The sequence below is a fragment of the Piliocolobus tephrosceles genome, chromosome 5 (genome assembly GCF_002776525.5).
Source record: "Piliocolobus tephrosceles isolate RC106 chromosome 5, ASM277652v3, whole genome shotgun sequence".
In the NCBI taxonomy this organism is placed as follows: domain Eukaryota; kingdom Metazoa; phylum Chordata; class Mammalia; order Primates; family Cercopithecidae; genus Piliocolobus; species Piliocolobus tephrosceles.
The window spans coordinates 103,226,922-103,248,621 of NC_045438.1; the positions used below are offsets into that span (position 1 = coordinate 103,226,922).

At 36.3% G+C, this 21,700-nt stretch overlaps 1 protein-coding gene across 2 annotated transcripts in view; it reads right to left on the reverse strand.

Moving 5' to 3' along the window:
• ADGRB3 (adhesion G protein-coupled receptor B3) overlaps positions 1 to 21,700 on the reverse strand; it is a 765,428-nt gene that overhangs the window by 394,659 nt on the left and 349,069 nt on the right. For both annotated transcript variants that reach the window (XM_023230291.2, XM_023230292.1), the window contains one exon: positions 16,640 to 16,834. In XM_023230291.2, the coding sequence (XP_023086059.1) occupies positions 16,640 to 16,834 (195 nt within the window). The remainder of the gene's footprint in view (positions 1 to 16,639; positions 16,835 to 21,700) is intronic.

The following is a 21,700-nucleotide window of genomic DNA, read 5'->3' on the forward strand; positions in this document are numbered from 1 at the left end:
GAGAGAACAACCAGCGTGCCTTTGAAGGCGAGCTGTGACTTGGGGTCACAGGTGACCTGAGAAGTGTAAAGCGAAGGCATGGTGTTTATCTTAAGTTGCATAGGCAGTGGTGGCTTGGCTGTGTTCTCAGAAGCCATCTCTTCTGACTGTGTGTAGGTTAGCAGTAGCACTGCTTCATACTGATATATTAACTTGGACCACGACCAGGACTCCCTTGAGGGCAGAAATAATCATAACCTGTTAGTCTCATCAGTCTTCCTCCCCATCCAGCTTCTCAAAAGAGACATTTGCACTAATTTCAAAGAAACTCACCTGGGTGTTATTAAATTAAAAACAAAGCTGCCTCATTTCCTCTTGTGGTTTGAAGCTGTTAGTATCTATATTTAATTGCCCTATTTGTGCTATTTATTTTAATAGTTCCTGGCACTCACATGGTTGAAACACGGTTTGAGTCATAACCTCTATAAAAGTTACAGACTATTTTATGCAACTCTTAAAAAACCTGCAAATCTGTTTTAGGCTCGTTTTTCAATTCATTTAACCTTTTTGTACTACCGGCCATTTTTTTTCCACTTAAAATTTCCTGCTTGGAGTGTTAACATTTGAAGGGCTTAGTCCATCGAGCTGTAACTCTACCTATAGTCAGAAAGAATTAACCTTCAGAGTTCTCCAATTGCCCATGGCTGGTTAACTCAGTAGGGGACATGGTGCTAATGAGGCAAAAGTTGCAGGTTTTATCCCTGTACATGCCAGTTAGCTGTGCTGGGGTCCATGACCTCGGTCTGCATTCTAACCCTTGCCAGCTTTCATACAAAATGCATGCTGCTGCTAACAACAGACACCAAGAGAACAGGAGGCAATTTGTGCAACTGCATCTCCATTTCTGGAAAAAAAAAAAAAAAAAAAAAAAAAAAAATTTCACAAAGCATGTTTTGCTGACAGTGGGTTGGTGACTCCTTGCTATACATGAAGGCCATTGCATACACAAAATTCCTTGATGAAAACAATAAATTCAGAGTTCAGTTCTTTTTTTAAATCACCAAAGGGCACACACAAAAACCACAAATTATTAAAATATATGTTGAGCCAACCAAACATAGCATTTTGTACTATTCTTCAAGCATTTTGTTCCATTCTTCAAGGCCAACAAATGTGGCTTTACTAAATCGGAGTGGGAAGGCAGTACAGAATAAAGTTATTTGTTCTCACTATTGATTAGACTTTGGAATAATCAGTAGTAGCGCCCTGACTAATGAAATCCATGTGGGGTACAGTGAGCTAAGTCTGAATATCTCAAGCAGTGGGGCAAGATTTATGGGAAGACTAAGTCTTTCTTGTTCATCAGTGTATTCTGAGTGCATATGACTTGCTCATAGCAGATATTTAATAAAGTCCTACATTTAAAACAAAATTTAAGTTGCAAAGTCACTACATCTCAGCTTGTTTCTTTTTTCTTTATTTTTCCAACTTTAATTTTAGATTCAGGGGATACATGTACAGGTGTGTTACCTGGGTTTATTGTGTGATGCTGAGGTTTGGAGTATGAATGATTCCATCACCTAGGTACTAAGCACAGTACCCACTAGTTAGGTTTGTAGCCCCTTCCCTTCTCCTTCCCTCCCTCCCCACTCTATTTAGTCCCCAGTGTCTATTTTTGCCATTTTTATGTGCATGAGTACACAATATTTAGCTCCCACTTATAAGTGAGAACATGCAGTATTTGGTTTTCTGTTCCTGCATTAATTTGCTTAGGATAATGGCCTCCAGCTGCATCCATGTTGCTGCACAGGGCATGATTTCATTCTTTTTAATGGCTGCATAATATTCCATAGTGTACATGTACCACATTTTGCATCTCAGCTTTCCTAAAATTATTTAGCACCATTTCTTTCAGCTGGCCTTGCTCTAACTTGTCTCACACATATATAATTAATATATATATATACACACACACACACATTATATATATATGCACACACTAATACATACTGAATATATATTCGCTTTGACATTTACTAAACTATCAGACTGATAAATAGAACCAAACCTAACAGAACAGTTCTTTGAAGAGGCAACTCATGACATTTCAGGCCGCATGACTGAATTTTTCAAAGTATGAAGCTCCTTCTGTGGTAGCAGAGCCACTACTTGCTAGTGTTCTTTTAAAACTCCATTAATGGTGATAATTGCTCTTCTGATGATTTATGGATTAGGTCATTTATGCCAATCCCTAAAATAAAAAAGGTCAAGATCTTACAGTAGGTTTTGCCTCATTTTTTTGCTTTTTTTGTTTTTTGATTTTTTGTTGCTTTTTTTTTTTTTTTTTTTTTTTTTCAGTCACCCCTGATCTCCATGACCTAGACTGATTTGAAAAACTGAGTGTCCTTGGCAGAATCTGAGCTGTTTGGAGTTTGAATGAGGCAGACCCCGTTTAACATTTTCCCCATCAATTATTAACTGTATTGTTATGGGCAGATGTTGCCCACCTATGCTTTATTTCTTGAATCTGTAATACAGGAGTAATAATAGCTACCTAGCAGAGCTATTGTGAGGCTTGGAGTTAATTCTTAACACAGTATGTGATGCATGGCAAGTGCTCGATATATGGTAACTTTATGATTTTATTACCTTTATGTTATATATTTTTTATGACTGGCTGCATGATTTGTATTCATTGCCACATTATGGCAAATATGCACCTATAATTCTGAGATAGACTTTCACAACCAGTAGCATTCTCCTCTATCCTCTTTAATGTCTCTTCCTCTCTCAGCAATATGTACAGAACAGAACTGATTCACCACTAACTCTGGGGAACAGGAACATAATTTGTTCAGCAGAAGTCTCTTCTATCTAAAAATGTGCTCTGTGGGGAGGGAGTTTCAGGGTAGTTAGTATTAGATACCCACTATATGAGAGGCACCATGGTGAATGGTTGTGGTACACAAAGGTCAAAGAGGCATGATAATTCTTTCTTTGCAGGAAGTATTCCAAAAATCAGGGCAATAAATGTATGCTATAAAGAAAAGCATACATCCTTCTGTGACATTCAAAGTAGAGGCCCTAGATTTGGCTATACAAGACAAAAATGACACTTTATTTTATGGAAAGGAGTAAAACATTCTGTTTTTACTTCTGATTGGCTTCCACTTGGCAGATTTTTTATGGATTATACACAATTTTTTATAAATATACTAAAATATGTCTTAGCATTTTGCTTTCACTGAATTCCTATTTCCATGGAAATAGAGTTGTAGATTAGGCTAGCAATTTCAGCCACAGGAAATGTGCTCTCCTCCATCTTAACCAGTAGCAAAATGGTTGGACACCAAGGGACAAAGACAAGCCCTAAGAGTTGAATTTAGTAAGGTAGATCTGAAGTTTTGAAAGAATTACAGTGACTCTGACTAGAAATATAGAGGGAACTATTAGAAAGGCTTAACAGCAAACAAGGAAGCAGGGATAAGCCATTAGGATAAGGATGCATAACATAGGATAGATCATTGATCCCCAACCTAGAGATCAACTAGTTGATGGCTGCAAGGCCATGTGTGATCCAGCCGCTTCCTGTGCCCCATGCTCTATTTGTACTCCAAGTTCCTTAGACTTCTTCATGCATCCCACACTATTTTTCTGCCCTGCCTGTAGGCCTGTTTACATGCTGTTTGCTTTCTTGGACTGTTATTCTTTCTGTTCTTTACTCAGATAACATTTTCTTATCCTTTATGTCCAGATTTACATGTAATTTCCTCAAAAAGGCCTTATGAGATCATCGCCCCCCCACTCCCAATTATACAGAGTCGGATATTTTCTTTTTCTCTTGGTACTGTGTGACCTTTTCTGGAAGTATATAGGATTTTGAAGTTATGATTTATTTGTATGACGATTGGTTTAGGGCTTTTCCCTCTACTAGCTTATAATCGAGTTATTTCTATTTTTTCACTCTTGTGCCTCCAGTGCACAACATCAGGCACAGCAGCATGTAAGTACTCAACTATTTAAAACTGATGCATTACATGTCCACTGTGTGTAAGGAAATGGGCTAAGCATTCATGGATTTTTTAAAATTGAAAACAATAAAAAGTTTATACCTAATTTGCTGCCTCTTTTTCGATTCAACGCCCTCCTCTTCCAGTGATGCTTTTAATGCTACCGGGACTCTCCTTATGTCCAGGGAATGAGAGATGACACTTATTTTTATAGATAAGAAAACGAGTTATCTTGAGCAAGTATGGGATCGACCTCGTCTTATTTTTAACAGCATTTGAAGACTCAACATCATCCTTGAGCACAAATATATACTTTTGAGAAGTTGTAGGACTACAGGAAGCGGCTGTGGATATTCAACCCTGGTCCTTAAACTCACATGTAGCAACAAGCAAGGAATGGGACTCCTCTTCCATAAACTCACGAACTTCATAAATCCAGTTCATCCTATGCCAAACACAGGGAACCCTCCCTATGCATCACTACCCTTACCCTGATCCTGGCAAGATGCATTTGGTAGTACAAGTTCTTCTTTGTTCAGCAAAGGAATGGCATGAAGAAAGTTATAAACATATCAGCCAGAGAGTAAAGTTAGGGGGCTTTGGCAAGAAAAAAGAATGAAGAAAAGAACATCACTAGAAAGCATTATCAGTAGCCCAAATAGTGATTATTAAGGCCTAAAGGAGAACAGTGGATGTGCAAATGAAAAAGCAAGGAAAGGTATACTAAATACTTAAGCAGAAATGTATTTCCTTATTCAAGTAGTAGTTATTGAATGCCTTCTCTATATTTGGCTGCTCTGTTCTAAGTGCTGTGAATATGATAGTGAACAAGACATATGAGGGTTACTTCCCTCATTGAATTTATGCTCTAGTGGGTAAAGAGAACAAAAAGTAAGCAAATACATTTAAAAGGATGATTTCAGACAGTGATTGCAACAGTTTGAATATGATGCCTCCAAAATTCAGCTGTTGCCAATGTGATGTTATTAAGAGTTGGGGCCTTTAAAAGGTAATTATGCCATCAGGACTCCTCTCTTGTGAATGGAATTACTGCCCTTATAAAAGAAGCTTACTGCAGTGTTCGGCTAACATACCCTTCTGTTTTCCACTGTTAGGACCCAGGGTTCCTCACCTCTAAAGGATGCAGCAACAAGGCATCAGCTTGGAAGCAGAGAGCAGCAATCACCAGACAACTGAACCTGCCACCCGTACCTTGATGTTGGACTTTCCAACCTCCAGAACTGTGGGAAATACATTTTTTATTCATTATCAATTACCAAGTCTCAGTATTTCATTATAGCATCACAAATGGGCTGAGACAGTGACACAAAAACAAAATAGGTTATAGGAATAGACTGAATAGGTCAGCAAGGGGTGTGTGTGTGTGTGTGTGTGTGTGTGTGTGTGTGTGTGTCAGACGGACAGAGAGAGAGAGAGATGACGTTAGATTAGATGGTCATCAGGAAAGACCTTTCTAAGAAGGTCACATTTGAACTGAGACCAGAATAATAAAAAAGAGACAGCCACACGAAGACCTGAGGAAGAGAGTTCCAGAAAAAAAGGGAAGAGGATGTTCAAATTCCCTGGGTAAATGACAGTCTGAACAAGTTTGAGAAACAGAAAGAAAGATAACATAACTAGAGTTGAAGAGGGGGCTGGGTGAGGTGAAAGGATGAAAATATTAATAGAGGATGAAAATCATACACAGGGGTCAGGTAAAGTGAGGCTTTGGTCCCACAGGGGTTCTGTTACATGAGTTGTACTAAAAATCAAGGTCTAGCTTTGGCCACTGAGTGGAAAATAAAGTATAGGAGAGTAAGAGTAAAAACAGGAAGATTAGAATGCAGTTTGTCATAATTATTGAGGCCAGAGATGATAGCAGCTTCGTTTAGAGAAATGACATGATGACAGATTGCACTGGAGGAGAAGCACAGATTCAAAGGTAAGGCTTTGGTTCTTAGCTCAGGTAGCTGAGGGTGATGAGTTAGCCATGCTACCACATAAGAAGCAGCAGTGTTGAGAAGAGAAAGTGACCTTTGTTTTGTTCAAGTTGAGTATGAGGGATCTAAAACATAGCTAAGAAAAGAGACCCAGTGGACAGGTTTAACTACAAGCCTACAGTTCAAGAGGAAAAAATTTGTGAACAATTAAACTGGAGGCTTTTGAGACAAAAAAAAAAAAAAAAATTAGGATTATCATGACTAGAGCTGAGTGGCATGAAGTCATAGTTAAAATATAGAAGGTAAATTCATAAGAAGAGAAATAAATAAAAAAATAACGAAGAAGTAAGAAAGAAAGCAGGACAGACAGGTAACAGAATAATATGAATTTTAAATCCCAGCTCTTTGGGAGGTCTAGGTGGGTGGATCACCTGAGGTCAAGAGTTTGAGACCAGCCTGGCCAACATGGTGAAACTCTGTCTCTACTAAAAATAAAATAAAATTAGCCAAGCATGGTGGTGCACGCTTGTAATCCTAGCTACTCAGGAGGCTGAGGCAGGAGAATCACTTGAACCTGGGAAGCAGAGGTTGTAGTGAGCCAAGATCACGCCACTGCACTCCACGGCGACAGAGCGAGACTCCATCTTAAGAAAAAAAAAAAAAGGAAGAAGACTCTCTACTGCCGAGATTAATTCAGAGGAGACAGACCATTCCTTTAACTAGGTCAAAATCCAAAAAGTGTTTAAAATATAGTATCTAGGTTGGTGCAAAAGTAAATGCGGGTTTTTTGTTTTCCATTAAAAACTGCAATTACTTTCGCATCAACCTAATAGTAGATCTCATTTTTTGTTTTGCCCTAATGCACTTGGCTGATAACATTTGCATATGTGATACATAAAACCATGAATACATCCATATTATAGATTAAAGAAGAGATCACAGGTTCCCTGTGTTATGGCTGCGACTTTTCCTCATAGCATCCTATTCTATTCAAGAAAGTATACTGAAATGAAATTAAGTAAGAACAACATTATTATGGAAATCATCTTGAATTTATTCTTTTTTAAAAAATACTAAGTAATCCCTAAAGAGTGCTCTAGGTACTTTTTTGGTAATAGGTGAATAGGCAAAATAACTCCTAATCAAACAAGACCAAGAGGCCCAATACCATGGTTCAGACCTTTTATCCAGAATGTCTATCAAAGCAGCACATCAATTGAGCATTGGTAACTGAAAACTAACAAGGATTCAGAAAGGCAGAATATTATAATACAGCATGTCATCCAGCAGGTTTCAGAAACCAAGGCATAAGAAGAATATAATCTAGAGTCAAAAATCTGAGCCACTGGAAAACTGGGAGACAAAAGATAGGGGGACATCTGAAGGACAAGGATATCAAGGTCAGCAGTGGGATCTGCAGCAGACCAGATGGCCTGACCTCACAGTGGTGTTCAGAGGGCTTCTGATGGCAGGGCTGGACTGACCCTGCTCTCCCACTGCAACCTGCCAGACCAAAAGGAATGTGAGAACAGATAATTGAAACTAATATCTCCTAATAGTCACTAGGTTAGGGGAAAGAAGTCTTTAAGAACATCCTTTATATATATATACATATATATATTTATACACACACACACACACACACACACACTTCTTTTAGCTCTGACTCATTTGAAAACTGCATAAGAACAGTGTTCCAGGAATCATTGTCTTTCACACTAATCTCATTACCTTGCCATGATGTAAGAGAGTTTCACCTGTGGAGTCCCAGAATAGCTCAGATGGGAAATTTTTTATACAATGCTCTCAGTATCTTTGAGTTACCTTTAGGATCAAGGATTCCAATAAGAGGTAACAGAGTAATTCTGCTGTGAGGTATACTAGATGGGATGAGGCTAAGTGGAAAGAATAAGCCATCCAATCTTTAGTGCTTTGGGGCATGAGCTCAGTATTGCCTACAGTCCTCTTTTAAAAATGAAAGGTAAAAATAGTTAGTGATACTAATACCATTATATATGATGTTTCCCCAGACATAGCCTGGGAGAACAGCCAATGTTATAAAAACATCATAATTCAGTGTGACAAAATCATCATCATATTCAGACAGGAGATGCTTCTTAAGTGAGGAAGAAGGTAAGGAGTGATTCCTCAAGTTTGGTAGACCTGGCTGATACACCTAAGGGCCACCATGTGAGAGAAGCCTGCACACATCTCAAGTTTAGACCCTTACAAGACTACAGGCAGTAGTCACAGCAGGTCCAGTCCTGAAGAAAGATGACTGACACAGACCCCTTCAATAAAAGAAAATTCTCATAGTCCTTCAAGATTCCTTGTTATAGGTTCACTGTATCTCAGCACCCCCCAACCCACTCCAAAATCTTTATGTTAAAGTCCTAGTACCCAGTAGCTCAGATGTGATTGTCTTTGGACATAGGGTTGTTAAAAAGGAAATTAAGTTAGAAAGAGTGAATCAGGGTGGGCCCTAATCTAATCTGACTGGTGTCCTTTAAGAAGAGGAGATTAGAACACACAGAGAGACACCAGGGATGCAAGTGTGTAGAGAAAAAGACCATGTGAAAAAGACAGAGAGAGAAGGCAGCCATCTACAAGCCAAAGAGAGAGGCCTCATGAGAAACTCAACCTGCCGAGACCTTGATCTTGGAGATCTAGCCTCTAGAACTGTGAAAAAATAAATGTTGTTGTTTAAGTCACTCAGTTTGTGGTATTTGTTATGGTAGCCCTAATACACCAAAACACTCTTCAATAAAAACTTTTTAAAACAGAAGAATATTTGATAATAAATGGAATCACAATATAAAACCATTTGTAACTTTTGCTAATGCAAATCTCAATATTTTTTTGACTCTGAAGAAAATAATAGGAGCTTTGGAAAGGGTAAAACTAGCAGTCTCATATTTTATTGTATTTTTTAAGAACTTGATCAAACTAATGTATTTACTCCACATGGCATTTACCAACTGATACATTGCACTTTATACATTCTTCAAACTACTTTACCTCTCTTCCTTTTCCCACATGGCTGTGGTGCATACTCCAGGCTCTTCTATGGAGTTTGTTAGTTTCCCTCAGTCACCAGCTATCTTCTAGATTCGTTCGTGGTAGGATTTAACCATGTTGGGTTGTGAAGCAAGATCTGTGGCTTCATATTTCACCCACTTAAGAAAGTTATTTCCCATTAAATTTCTTATTTTCATGCTTACAATAAGGGTGGGGTTTAAATACTATCTAGAAAGTGATGCTAGTTACGTTAGGCTCTCTCTACCACAGAGAAATGATAGTAAATCTTCTCAGGCTGTTAAGCATTGAAAACAGCAGCCATTTAGATGACTTGGAGTGATTGTTGACTGGGAGCTACTGTCCTGTACCTGGCTTATTTTCTACTGAGCCAGGCATCCTGGCTATTGATTGAAGCAATTTTTCTCATCCCCTTGCTCTTTAACTACAAAATGGCCCTTCAGTGTTAATCTTAAAGAAGAGTGCTGCTTTTTTGTTTCCATTTTCTGTGATACATTTCCTGCCCTTTTCTTCCATAATAAGTGAAAAAAAAAAAAAAAAAAAAAAAAAAAGCAGTGCCCACACTCCCTTAGGTGGTTCCATGAGAAACATTCAACCTTTCTTTCTTGTCAGGAGAGATACCAAATATACATCTGCATTGGCAGTAGCTACCTGTGCTCCAAGGACTGTAAATTTTTGTTCCATTTTTGTCTTGTTGGATGATAATAATAGTCACATTTCTTGAGACCTACCAGGTGTCAGCTACTGAGTAAGTATTTCACACAGTAAGCTTAACCTTCACATGAATCCTATAAGGTAGGTACTATTATCCCATATTGTTGAATAGAAAATTGAGGCATAGAGTGGTTGAATAACTTGTCTCGGATCACAGAACTAACAAGTGTTAAAGCCACATCCGGAAGCTCAGAGCAAGTACTCTTAGTCATCACACCCTACACCCCTGCTTCCATTCTCTATCTCCCTTACTCATGTTTGAGAAAATTATTAGCCTTTCTGGTTACATAATGCCTGTCAAGCAGAGGATCTCAAGGTATCAGGTTGTGTCTTGAAGGCTAGAGTTGTACTGTAATTCGAAACCAGAAAAGCCTTCCCAGATCTTATTTAGTCAACAAAATTATACTACCTCTACAGATGAGGTCTATCATTATATGAGGGTATTATATTATCATATTAATAGCTGCTTCCACATTTATCAACCCAATCTTTAATACAAAAAAGAGAATAGTGTCTGGCATTAAAACCAATGGAGAAATCATACTCCAAGGTCTTCATCAAGTGACTTAATCTATTGATAATCAGCATGGGAGTAATCCACGGTGCAACATATCTGCTTGCTCATCAAGTGTTTTAAGATAAAAGATGTGGCCAGGCACAGTGGCTCACATCTATAATCCCAGCACTTTGGGAGGCCAAGGTGGGTGGATCACAAGGTCGAGAGATCGAGGCCATCCTGGCCAACATGGTGAAACCCAGTCTCTACTAAAAATACAAAAATTAGCCAGGTGTGGTGGCATGCGCCTGTAATCCCAGCTAGTCAAAAGCCTGAGGCAGGAGAATCGCTTGAACCAGGGAGGCGGAGGTTGCAGTGAGCCGAGACAGTGCCACTGTACTCCAGCCTGGCGACAGAGCAAAACTCCATCAATCAATCAATCAATCAATCAATCAATCAATAAAGATGCTTGGTTTTGTTGAAATTAATACTTCTGCTTTCAATTTAATTCCTTGATCACCTATCTGAATCATTTGTTTAGAATACAGTCTGAACTTAAAAAAGAAATCAGAAAACTAAGGTTAGAGCTTCCTATTTAATCTCAGCTACGGAGAAACAAATTTCTTAAACCTAGGGGACATATCAGATAAACAAGTAGCATTCCAATGTTGAGTAATAACCTGTTTCAAGGTCATGATTAATTTTTCTTAATGAAATAGAAAATAATGGAGAATACCAGAGTGTATTATTACACATAGTGAGGTAAATATTATTTTGGAAAACTCTACTTTTCAACTGAATGTTAATGTAACTGTGTGTTTTACGGCAGGTCACAGTACAAAAACATTGGGAAAACACTGATCTTCTGTTAGGTCCACAGAAGTAGGAACATGCCTGGGTAGAAACTGGTCCTTGCATTCAGATGAGTTTCAGGAACACAGTACACTGTGAGAGTCTGTGGACATTTCTACGGGTATATTTTTTCCAATATTTTCTTTCTTCATCTCCCAAATCTAAACTGTTTCAAGGGACTTTCTTTTCTTCCATGAAGATATTTCTTTCCTCTTTTCTGAGCCACTGTCACTAAGACATGTTCTCTTCTTTTCTCATATCTAGGTGACTGCCACAGCAACTCCACGGGCTTATTCCCCTCCTTCCCTACTCTTTCTCTACTCACCAATCCATGTTATTTACCTTTTCAGACCATCTTTCCAAAAACTGTCTTTATATTTAGTAAATCTGTTTATAGTGAACCACGTTCAAACTTTTTTATGTGGCCTCAACTTTCCTGCCTTTATGATCTGCATTTTCCACCATGCATCCTATTTTCCAAAATATTTTCCAAAGTAGGATGCATGGTGGAAAATGAAGATCATAAAGACAGGAAGGTTTTTTCTAATGGACGGGTCATTCTTACACTACTTCTATGCTTTTGACTGCATAGTTTAATTATTGAGAGTTTCTGTACCTATCTTGCTTCTCCAAATTCTATCTTAAGTCCTAACTCTCCCATGACTTCTTTACTTACTGCTGTTGTTCAGACCTCTTTTGAAAATTCATAGAAGTGGAACATGCTATACTTATATCAGTGTAGCCTCACTCAAGTTATTTTTTTCTTCTATATAACTCAAGTTATTATAATCAGCTTGAGGGCAAGACCCAAGTTTTTCTTCTGTGCTGGCAATGAAAATACTAGCAATAATGGGATTATGTAGTACTTACTATGTGCCAAGTAATTAATAAATATTATGTATGGACTCATATATTTCTGAGCCTCACCTTATACCTGGAAAATAGATAACAGTTAACCTTCTGATTAAATATTTATATTTCTGAATTCACCTATGTGTTAAAATTTATTTGTAACATTGAAACTAAAATGCATAGCACCATCATAGCCAACGGTGGACATGTACAAAGGTAAAAATTTTGAGTTGGCCAATGTGCATGTTTCTAGCTGAGGTCTAACATGATGATGCTCTTTTTGTTTTAACCCTTATCTTATAAGCAAGTATCCATTTCAGATCTTTTTACTGCCACATGTTTCATACTTTTGGGGCTTTTTTATGTTGTTGATTTCACTGCTTAAAATGAGCCCAGAATGGTGTTGAAGTAGTATCTAGTGATCTTAAGCACAAGAAAAGTATGCTATACTTTACACAGAAAATAAGTATGTTAGATAAACCTTCTTTAGGCATGAGATAAAGTGCTGTTGGCTATGAGTCCAATGTTAGTGCATTAACAACATACATTAAACAAGGTGCATTTTAAGTGAAACACACATAAAACAAAGTCATTTTGATTGGTTGATGAAAATGTTGTGACCAGATTCTCAAAGGAACTTAATCCTGTATTTCTCTTTGGAGCAATGGTTCAGTATTTGTTAATTCAGAGTTTGCTGTAATGTTATAGACAACACCTATCACAAATAATGAATTGACTATTATCTCTTCTTTATTTCTTTTTTTACAGAAACTAAGAAATAAGGTAGACAAAGATTAAGTAACATGCCTGAAGATACCAAGATAGTTGGACAGGATGAAATTTGATTTTAAATATGTCTGATTAAATTTTATCAAGTCTTAAAGTTTCTGGAGCATGCAGTGCAAACTCAATCCTCTATTGATAGAATAAGACTGAGAATGAATTATTTCAGTGGTCAAAAAAAAGTAAATGAACAAGTTTTCTTTTTCTTTTTTTTTTTCTGAATTAGATATTCAGAGCATTTTTCTAATATTTTGTGAAATAATGTAAGTTCCTCAAACATTATTATTTGTTTATATGATAATAAATGGATTTAGTTATTCATTTATTGTATCAACAAATATTTGAGTGTCTACATGCTTCAAGTACCAGGGTAAGCCCTAGGGACAAAATAATCTCTCAACAACCTTAAAAGATATTGCTGAAGGCAGACCTAGCAACAATAATTATGATGTTGTGTATGAAAGTGCTATAGTACGGATGTTTACAAGATTTCAAAAGTCCACAGAAGTAGAAAAAATCTAACCTGCCTGGGATTGGGTGAGAAGACTTTTGAGAACAATAACAACAAAAACGACCTTTAAGCTGGATCTTAAAGAAACATATGTCAGATTAGAAAAGCGAGAACTATAACACATAGCTTTAATGAATTGTCTTGGAGTTATGGCAGTCCAAAGGTTTGGAAAACAATATGCTTGAAGGGAAAAGTTTTTGAAATATGTTCTAGTAGTTTTCTAAAATAAAATTATTACTGTGGCTTATCATTCCAAAACATATAAGCACATTTTCATTGTATGAGGTTTTTACAATTTTAACATCTCATAAATCAGGATGGGACTTAAAATGAAAGGCAGATTAGTATTGTCACAGGTATACACACAGCAGCTTTTCTAAATCACGGTGTATATTATAGTTAATATTGTCCAAACCAGGATAAAATATAGTTTTATACTCATATCCAAAGATGGGTACTTTCAGGAAAGAATAAGATCTTAGAGGGAGCTTCACCTTATGACTCAGCAGCTGACCAGGCAAAGCCTCTGCAGCCACCTCTTTAGGGAACAGCTGCATATGCTGCATTCACTTCTCCTCTTAGAGATCTGGTGAGTGACTAGTTGAAAATAGTGATAACGTCATAAATTACTTTCTTAGTTTCTTCTCTTTTCCTGATCTATTTCAGTTTTGGCATCAACAATAAATAATGGGTATCATATATATGCTTTGATATGGACTTAATCATAATATGCAACAGCTGCCAAAGAGTTAAATGGCTACATGCAGACAGAGTAATGAATGAAGGGAAACAGCTTTGCTGGTAGTTAACCTATGTTCCTTATGGAAGTAATTGTGCCTATTTTAATGGAATTTGGTGTTGATTTAGTAACGTGATAGTTTTGGGATTCAGCCATGCATTTTTCTGTGAAATAAATAGCAGTGATACTTTTTTACTTTGATAAGTTCTAATTATCTTCACAGGATAATCATGACGGAATAAGGAAAAGCTGAACACTTTTTTGGTTTAAGAAAAATGTAGGGGTTATAGATGTTGCTTCTTCTTTTCTCCATTGTCAACGGCAGCAAATTATTGCTCTTAGTAAAAGAGGACATTAACTCCAAGAACTTAAACTGCAGTGGCCCATGTGATTGTAATGCTGTCCCTCAGTAAGGTGAATAATCTGAGAAAAGATTAACTTCACAATTTTATTAATTTCTTAAGGTGAATACATTGTTCTGATTTGTGAAGTTGTCAAGTTTCATGTTAAAGTAATGAAAGAAGATAACTGTACTAACGTTAAAAAATAATTTGTTGTGAATTCATTTAGGGGATGATAACAAAAATAACTTATATAGTTTGAAATTTTAAGGGTACACATATAATTCTATGGATTTATTAGTTAAAATACTTACATAAATCTCTCACATCCTGAATTACTATTATCGAACAGAGATAGATAATATAAAAACAAATACAAGAACAAAGTTTCTTAGTGGTATTTAGAAACCCTGTTGAATTAATTTTTTCATGAACAAGTTTCCCCCATAGGCCAAAAAATAAGTTACCTTTTAGAAATAATAATGATAATTAAAATCAGGAGTCATTTTAACCAAAGGACCTCATGTGTTGGGAGGAATCAGAAAGACTTATCCGAGTTGAGCTAGAATTATGACAGGCAGATATGGAAGAGGAAGGAATTGAAGATGAGGAGGGCATTCCAGATCCCCCAAAAGACACCAGTAAAGTTAACGACATAGAAAAATGCAGCTGACATTTGTGAGGCAATGACGAGGACACCAACGTGCTTAGGATTTTGTGTATACTTTCTTTGATAAAGTGGGATGGAAAGAGAGAAACCTATTTCTGACTACACTAAAATGAAACAAGATAATTAGCCAAATTGCTCTATTTAATCAAACCAGCTAATGTCCATGACTAAGCAACAGGTTAATAGAATTGTTCATTGAATTTATGTACACAAATAAGTAGCTCAGTCAAAATATGTTCTAAATATAATCTGGTCATCTTAATTTCTTGAACTTCCACACATAAAAATTTTGAAGTCCTACACTTCTGAGAGTTAGAGATTCTTTCATGGAGTACTTTGCCTAATGTTTCAACTGTGAACAGAGTTTATGAGAATTTTTTTGAAATCACAACCTGTATTTTGTGTCAAAGACTTTAAATGCTATTTTTAATGTACGTATTAATAGAAGCATTTCAGAACTACAGGGAAAAGTACTTGGTTATTTTATTAACATTTAAAACTTAGGAAAAAGCCTGTTTCATCTTTGTAAGACAAAAAGCATCTTTGAAATGCTCAAATGATAATAATCTTCCATCCACTCCAGGAAATGTACTTTTACAATTACAGTTTTAAATATGGACAATGGGGATATAATATAGAATTCAGCACCAATAATTCTCATAGCAGTTTCTTTCAGCAGTATATGCATATGATTTTAGCAATATATGTACCCCTATACAAAGTAGGGTATCAGTATTATTTGTGAATGATTCCACAATTCCAAAAGCCTTCTTTTCCTCTTTCCCTCAATAGCTAATTAAAACAAAACAAAACAAAAAAATCCCGTATTTTCCAAGTGAAATACAAATAAACTTACAAATTTAGAGTAGGCTGAAGGAACACAATACCTAATCTGGGAGTTTTGCCAAACCTTTATTTTAATGAACTTTATGCAGAGATACAGTAAGAACATTATGCTGAAAATGCAGAAATCAACTCAACATTCTTTGTAGGAGGACCTTTTAATCTACAGCATAAAAAGAGTTAATCTGAAATGCAAACTGTAGTTGCATTAAAGATGCTTTGCTTGCCATTCAATAAGCTTTGTTTTAATGGCAAAGGCAATACTGACATTGGGCGAATACTTAAACTTTGTTGTGGAAATAAATGACATTGTTCTAAAAGTCTTCCAAGACAAGAAAAATATGCTTGAGAAGTTACTGAATTTCTCATTTTCTTAGCTAGAACAATTTTCTATTTGCCTTATATTTTTAGGGAATAGTTTGATAAAATTAAATATGTTTTCCCCCCACTAATAGCAAAACCCTAAACAATCTTTCAACTATTTTTTTTTGCATGTTATAGTTAATGTATTTTCATTATGCTTAATGCACTTTTAATAGTCTTCTATGGCAAGATGGTATATTAAATGTGGGAATAAAAGATCCATGATACCTCCTTGAATTTTCTACAGTGCCTTTTATCTGGGGGCTCAAAGCACTTCAGGCATGTTCTCATTATCTCCTTGAGGTGTAATATATGCATTTTATGGGCGAGGACACTGAGGCAGAGAATGACTAAGGGAATTGAGGTCATTTCCAGAGCTCACACTAAGCACCACCTGGATGAGCATTCTCTCCCTCCAGCCTGCCTCCAAGATGGCTGCATTGGCTTCATGGGACCAAACACTGATTGCATCTCCACTAGCCTTTTCCTTCATGAACTTGTCTCCCTTACCTGGACACCATCAGATGCAGGGATGTAACTTGCCCTTTTAAATGTGTCTGTCACATTTCTCAGGATCTCCACAGACATTAGAAGATCGCCTGCATAGAAATTTTTTCTCTGAGTTAAATCCAATAATGTCTTGGTCACTTGAGACATTCCATCACCTGCCAGCATTCGCTGTCCCTTAGCAAGGTGCTCTTTAATCTGTGATGGTCAAAAGAACAGAGCAAACATCAGAATCTTCATTACCATTTATCTGAATAACTTCATCAGACAACTTTATTTAAAATTGCTCGGTCAACTTAAAATATCCTTGCAATGCTTGGGAGGATTTGAAAACTGTAAATTGTGTGTATCCCATACTCAAATGGATAAACATTCAGCATGCAAGAATTAATGAGTGTATACTTTTCGTCAGGCTTGACAAACTTGCTATTTCTAGTTAGAACACACAATTCAACACATTTGGGAAAATGTGTATTAATTTAGGTTCTTAATTGGAGTAAAAATCAAAAATACTTTAGCATGTGGTAAACATGGGGGACTGTTTAGTAAGGTGTGATCAGAGATGGGAGATTATAAACACTTCAAAAATAGCCATTTTTACTTACAAGCTGAGCTTATTAACTTTTGCCCTGTCTCTTAAAATGAACACATCTTTATAGAGCAGCAAAGAAAGTTATTAGCAGTACAATTTTACTTAAAATATCTTTAAACTTTGGAGATTTACTATGACATGATTGAAAACCAGATTGCTTTAGCTTTATTAAAATAAAAAAAAAAAACAGCAAAAACAATTAAAAACTCTCTGCTGGGTCTTCAGCAACAGAATGAACTATTAAAATGCAAAGCTTAAACTAGTTTGATGGCCAGAGAAATGTGCTGCCAATTCTTACATTTGTTTGTTGTACAATTCAAGGGAGGAAAAATATCTTAAAATGCGAAAGAATAGTAAGGTAAGAGAGGGTAAAGAAAGAGCAAGAATCCATTATACTTTTACTTGTTTACTGAAAGTTTAATCTGTACCTTTTCTTTGCTAAATTTGTTATAAAATTAACTAAAAAAATCATGAAATAATAACGAACAGGCCAGAGAAACATTAAAGTACATTAATTGTAACTATCAATTTCCCATCAAGAACTGTGCCAACAAATCTTTTAAAGTAGGGCAATGAATCTGAACTAATCAAAAAAGTATACATTTTCTAAGTATTATATTTCAAAAAGTGTTGAAATCTCAGGTATTTTCCTTTTCTTTTTCTGTAAAGATGTCTAAAACAATTTTGGTAAAATAAAATTTTCAGAGACATACTTTATTTCCATTGTGTTAAGCTAAAAGTCATAACATATTTAGGTACTTTACTTTTCCCTATTTTCTTCTTTCATTTCCTTTCATCTCTCTTTGGTAGCTGCCATCAACCGTGGACTAAAACCCAAATGATTGACACAGCATCAGTAATCCAGCTCTTGCCTATCTCTATAGTGTCAATGCTAATTGCTTGGTAATGGAGTGGTATTCACGTATTTATTCATGAAAGAGACACAGCACTGGGCAATAAGAAGGACATGAACCCTCAAAGTAGAAGCCAGCTGGTTTCTACTTTGTACCAGGCTGTACCACCAGGCTGAACTCCAGTCCTGCTTCTAAACTACTGGTAATTATTTGTAATTTTCTGTTCAGGTCATGTGCTTCATGACTTCACATTTTTGCAATAGATATCCTACCCTCTTTTCTTCCATGGTCTCTTGTTTAAAAACCACTCATATTTAGTTCTTGTTCTTCTAAATAACTAAACAGAGTTAATCAAAGCCTTCTCTTGTTATCTCTTATACAGACATGACTTTTATCACAGAGAATGGTAATTATTTGCTTAAATATTTTTCTGTCCCAATAGTCTTTCTGACACTTGAGGGTAGGCTCCCTGCCTTATTCACAGTCTTAGCAAACAGCATAGCAAAATTTTGTTGCAGTGAATTCAGTTGTTATGTCCTAAGTACACCTTTGTGGTACAATACAGTGGAATGGGCTTTAGAGCCAGGGGTGCCTAGGTTTGTGTTTCAACTTTGCAGCTTATTATTCATGTAAGTGAGTTCATTGGAGACTCAGTTTACCATGACTCCTCCAAGATTTGAAAAATGGATCTATATATTAAAAATGTTTTAAAAGTCATTTTCTTAACACAATTAAACCCACACAAGCCTAAAATAATTAGCAGAAGCTAGAGCATACAGGAAAGCATATTGCTCTCCCACGGTCTGTGTGCCCTACATGCTCTAGTTCCTGTGGACTTCTTCCCCCTTCCCCGCCATTTGCTGTGCTTTAGTGGCACTTGTCTTTTTGCTCTTCCTCGATAACATTAGGTACATGCATATCTCAGGGACCTTGTCTTTTTTTTTTTTTTTTTCTTTTTTTTTCTTTTTTGCGGGAGTGGGGGCAGGGCAGGTGTGGGTGGTGGGGACCTTGAATAGTCTTTCCACAAGCATACATATGCTTTTTGTCACCTTCTCAGAAAGGTCTTACCTGACTTCCTAACTAAAATGGAATCCTTGTCATTCTCAATCATCTTGTCAGACTTCATCGTGCTCAACCTTACCTGTCATTGTGCCATCTATGTCTTGGTTTATTCATTTTTCTGCCTGTGCCATTAAGATATTAATGTAAGCTTTCTGAAGGAGGAGGTTTTGTTTATTATTTTATTTCCATTATCTAGACGTTTATTCAATATACTGAATGAATGAGTTAAAGGAATGAATGGGTTAATGAATCAACTTCCATCTATGCTTACATTGTTAGGTCATAGGATTAAGTTAGGCACACTTGAAAGACGTAACTCACTCATGGACATAGTCCATAGGAAACACTGGTAACAAATAGCATGAGACAAACACACTACGTAACTTAAAGACGTAGTGCTGCTTCTGAGCTGAAAAAGGTTTGGTGCTCTAGCTACACTTGTCCTTTTGCTCTTCCTCAATGACATTAGGTACAGGCATGTCTCAGGATATACATGAAGTATGAGGAAGGTTTTGAAGAGAAATGAAGCTAATAGAGTCTAACCTAAAAAAAAGTCATAAAATTCAGTCCTCAGTTTTGCACTGGCAATGCAAATCACAGCTGTGATACTCAAAGCTGCAGAAGATTAAATTGTTCTCCATTAGGAATAGAATGTAGCAATGGTTGCCACGGTAAATAATTAATGTCTGACTGCCTCAAATCGGCCCTTTCTCTATTATTTTGGCAACCCATACCTGTGCCTGTGAGGGATTTAACCTGTACAGATCTAATGTATGCTTCTCCTCAAACAAAAACATCACAACATAGAATTGAATCTTGAGGAATAAAACATTTAGACATGCTTTCTTTTTGCATTAAAAATAGTTACAGAAGGCACTGGATGTTTCAACTAATATGAAAGCCAATTTGTCACGTCTGGGTCAGCATCAAATCTGGCCCAAGTCAGTAGTAAATTAACGTCATTGCCATCTGACAGCTGCTTAGAAGGCTTATGTAGAATGAGTTGTTGTCAGTCCAGCTCTTAGCAAACAGGTGCCCAGATGACAACACCAGCTCTAACAATTGACACTGATTAGCATCCTTCCTGGCATTGTCGGTGAAAAGCACTCGGGACAAACACCTTGTAATATTTTCACACAGTGGTGAGACTATTCATTGCCTTTATACAGGGTATAAAGAATGTTTGAATAAGATACGTTTCTGTCCAGAATGTATTTAGTTGAAAGACAATTTCCTAGTTCTTGATCTTCTATCCACAACACGTACATACTGTGAAGAGCTCTCTCTTTTTTTTTTTTTCTTTATGTCTAACCTATTTCCTAGAATGACATGTCCAAGTTTATCTGCTAGATTGTTTTCCATTTTTTCTTTCTAGATTATGAAGTTGACAATCAATGGGTTTGCTCATCTTACCTCCTCTCTCTTTCAAACCGTCCTTTATTTGCATTCTACTTCTCCTCCTTTGTTGTTGTCTCTATGGTTTAATTATAGGGCTATTCCTAAGATTTTGAATCCCATCCAATCCCTTCTTCAATATTTCTCTCTCAAAAAAAAAAAAAATGGCCTGATATCATATATCTTATTTAAATACCAACTTCTCTTATTGCTACTTCCTTTCAACTACTGTCTTCTCCCCAGTTCTCTTCAAAATCAATATCAGAGGTACAAAATTTGGTTTGAGCCCAACAACTTTTTAAGTTGTAAATTAAAATTTCCAGTTACCTACAAAGTATGCTTTCTGGAAATCCTGCTAGTATGTCATGTTTGTGCAGCAGTTGTAATCATAAAACCTAGATTTAAATTGTGGTTCTACTACGTATTACAAAGAACCACTGGAAAAATTATTTAAATCTCTCCTAGGATGATTTATATGTAAAAAGGAGAAAATAATCACATTGTTATTATGATGGGTTAATATGAAAATAGAGGTTAAAGGTGGACATTCAATGACTGTTTCTTCTTCTCCTAAATTCAAGATCCAGTTTCTCTAATATTAGCTTATGCAGTGTTTCTCTGCTCCATCCTTTTCCTATAGACACGAGATAGATCCCAGTATAGGTCTTCAGTACTTAACTTCCAGAAGGTTAATTCTTTCTTCAACTGAATCTAATTGGTTATTTACTCTATTCATTAATTTCAATGACAGTATTTTACTTATAGAAGTTCTGTTTAAAGTTTTTCATATTCTTTAATTATTTAACTGTGATTTCTGTTCTTTCACATCTTAATGATTTTAAACAATATATTATAGTTTTTAAAATATTTTCTATTCTTTTAAATTTCTTGTTTTGCTAAGTCTCTTGATTCCTGCATTTGCTGAGTCTTCCTCATAATGTTTTGCTTCGTGATATTTATAATTATTGTAAACTTATATTCAGTGGGATATATTTATCTTTTGGGAGCCCCAAGTGCCTGGTTTGTGAAACAGTTGTTAGAGATGCTTTTGAGTGCATTTCTCTGGGAGTGGAACCTTCAGGCAGTTCATTGGTCCTGAATCAATTTATGCAAATTTTCATGTTAATTCCATCTGTTCTTGGTTCAGACTAGGAGTTTCCA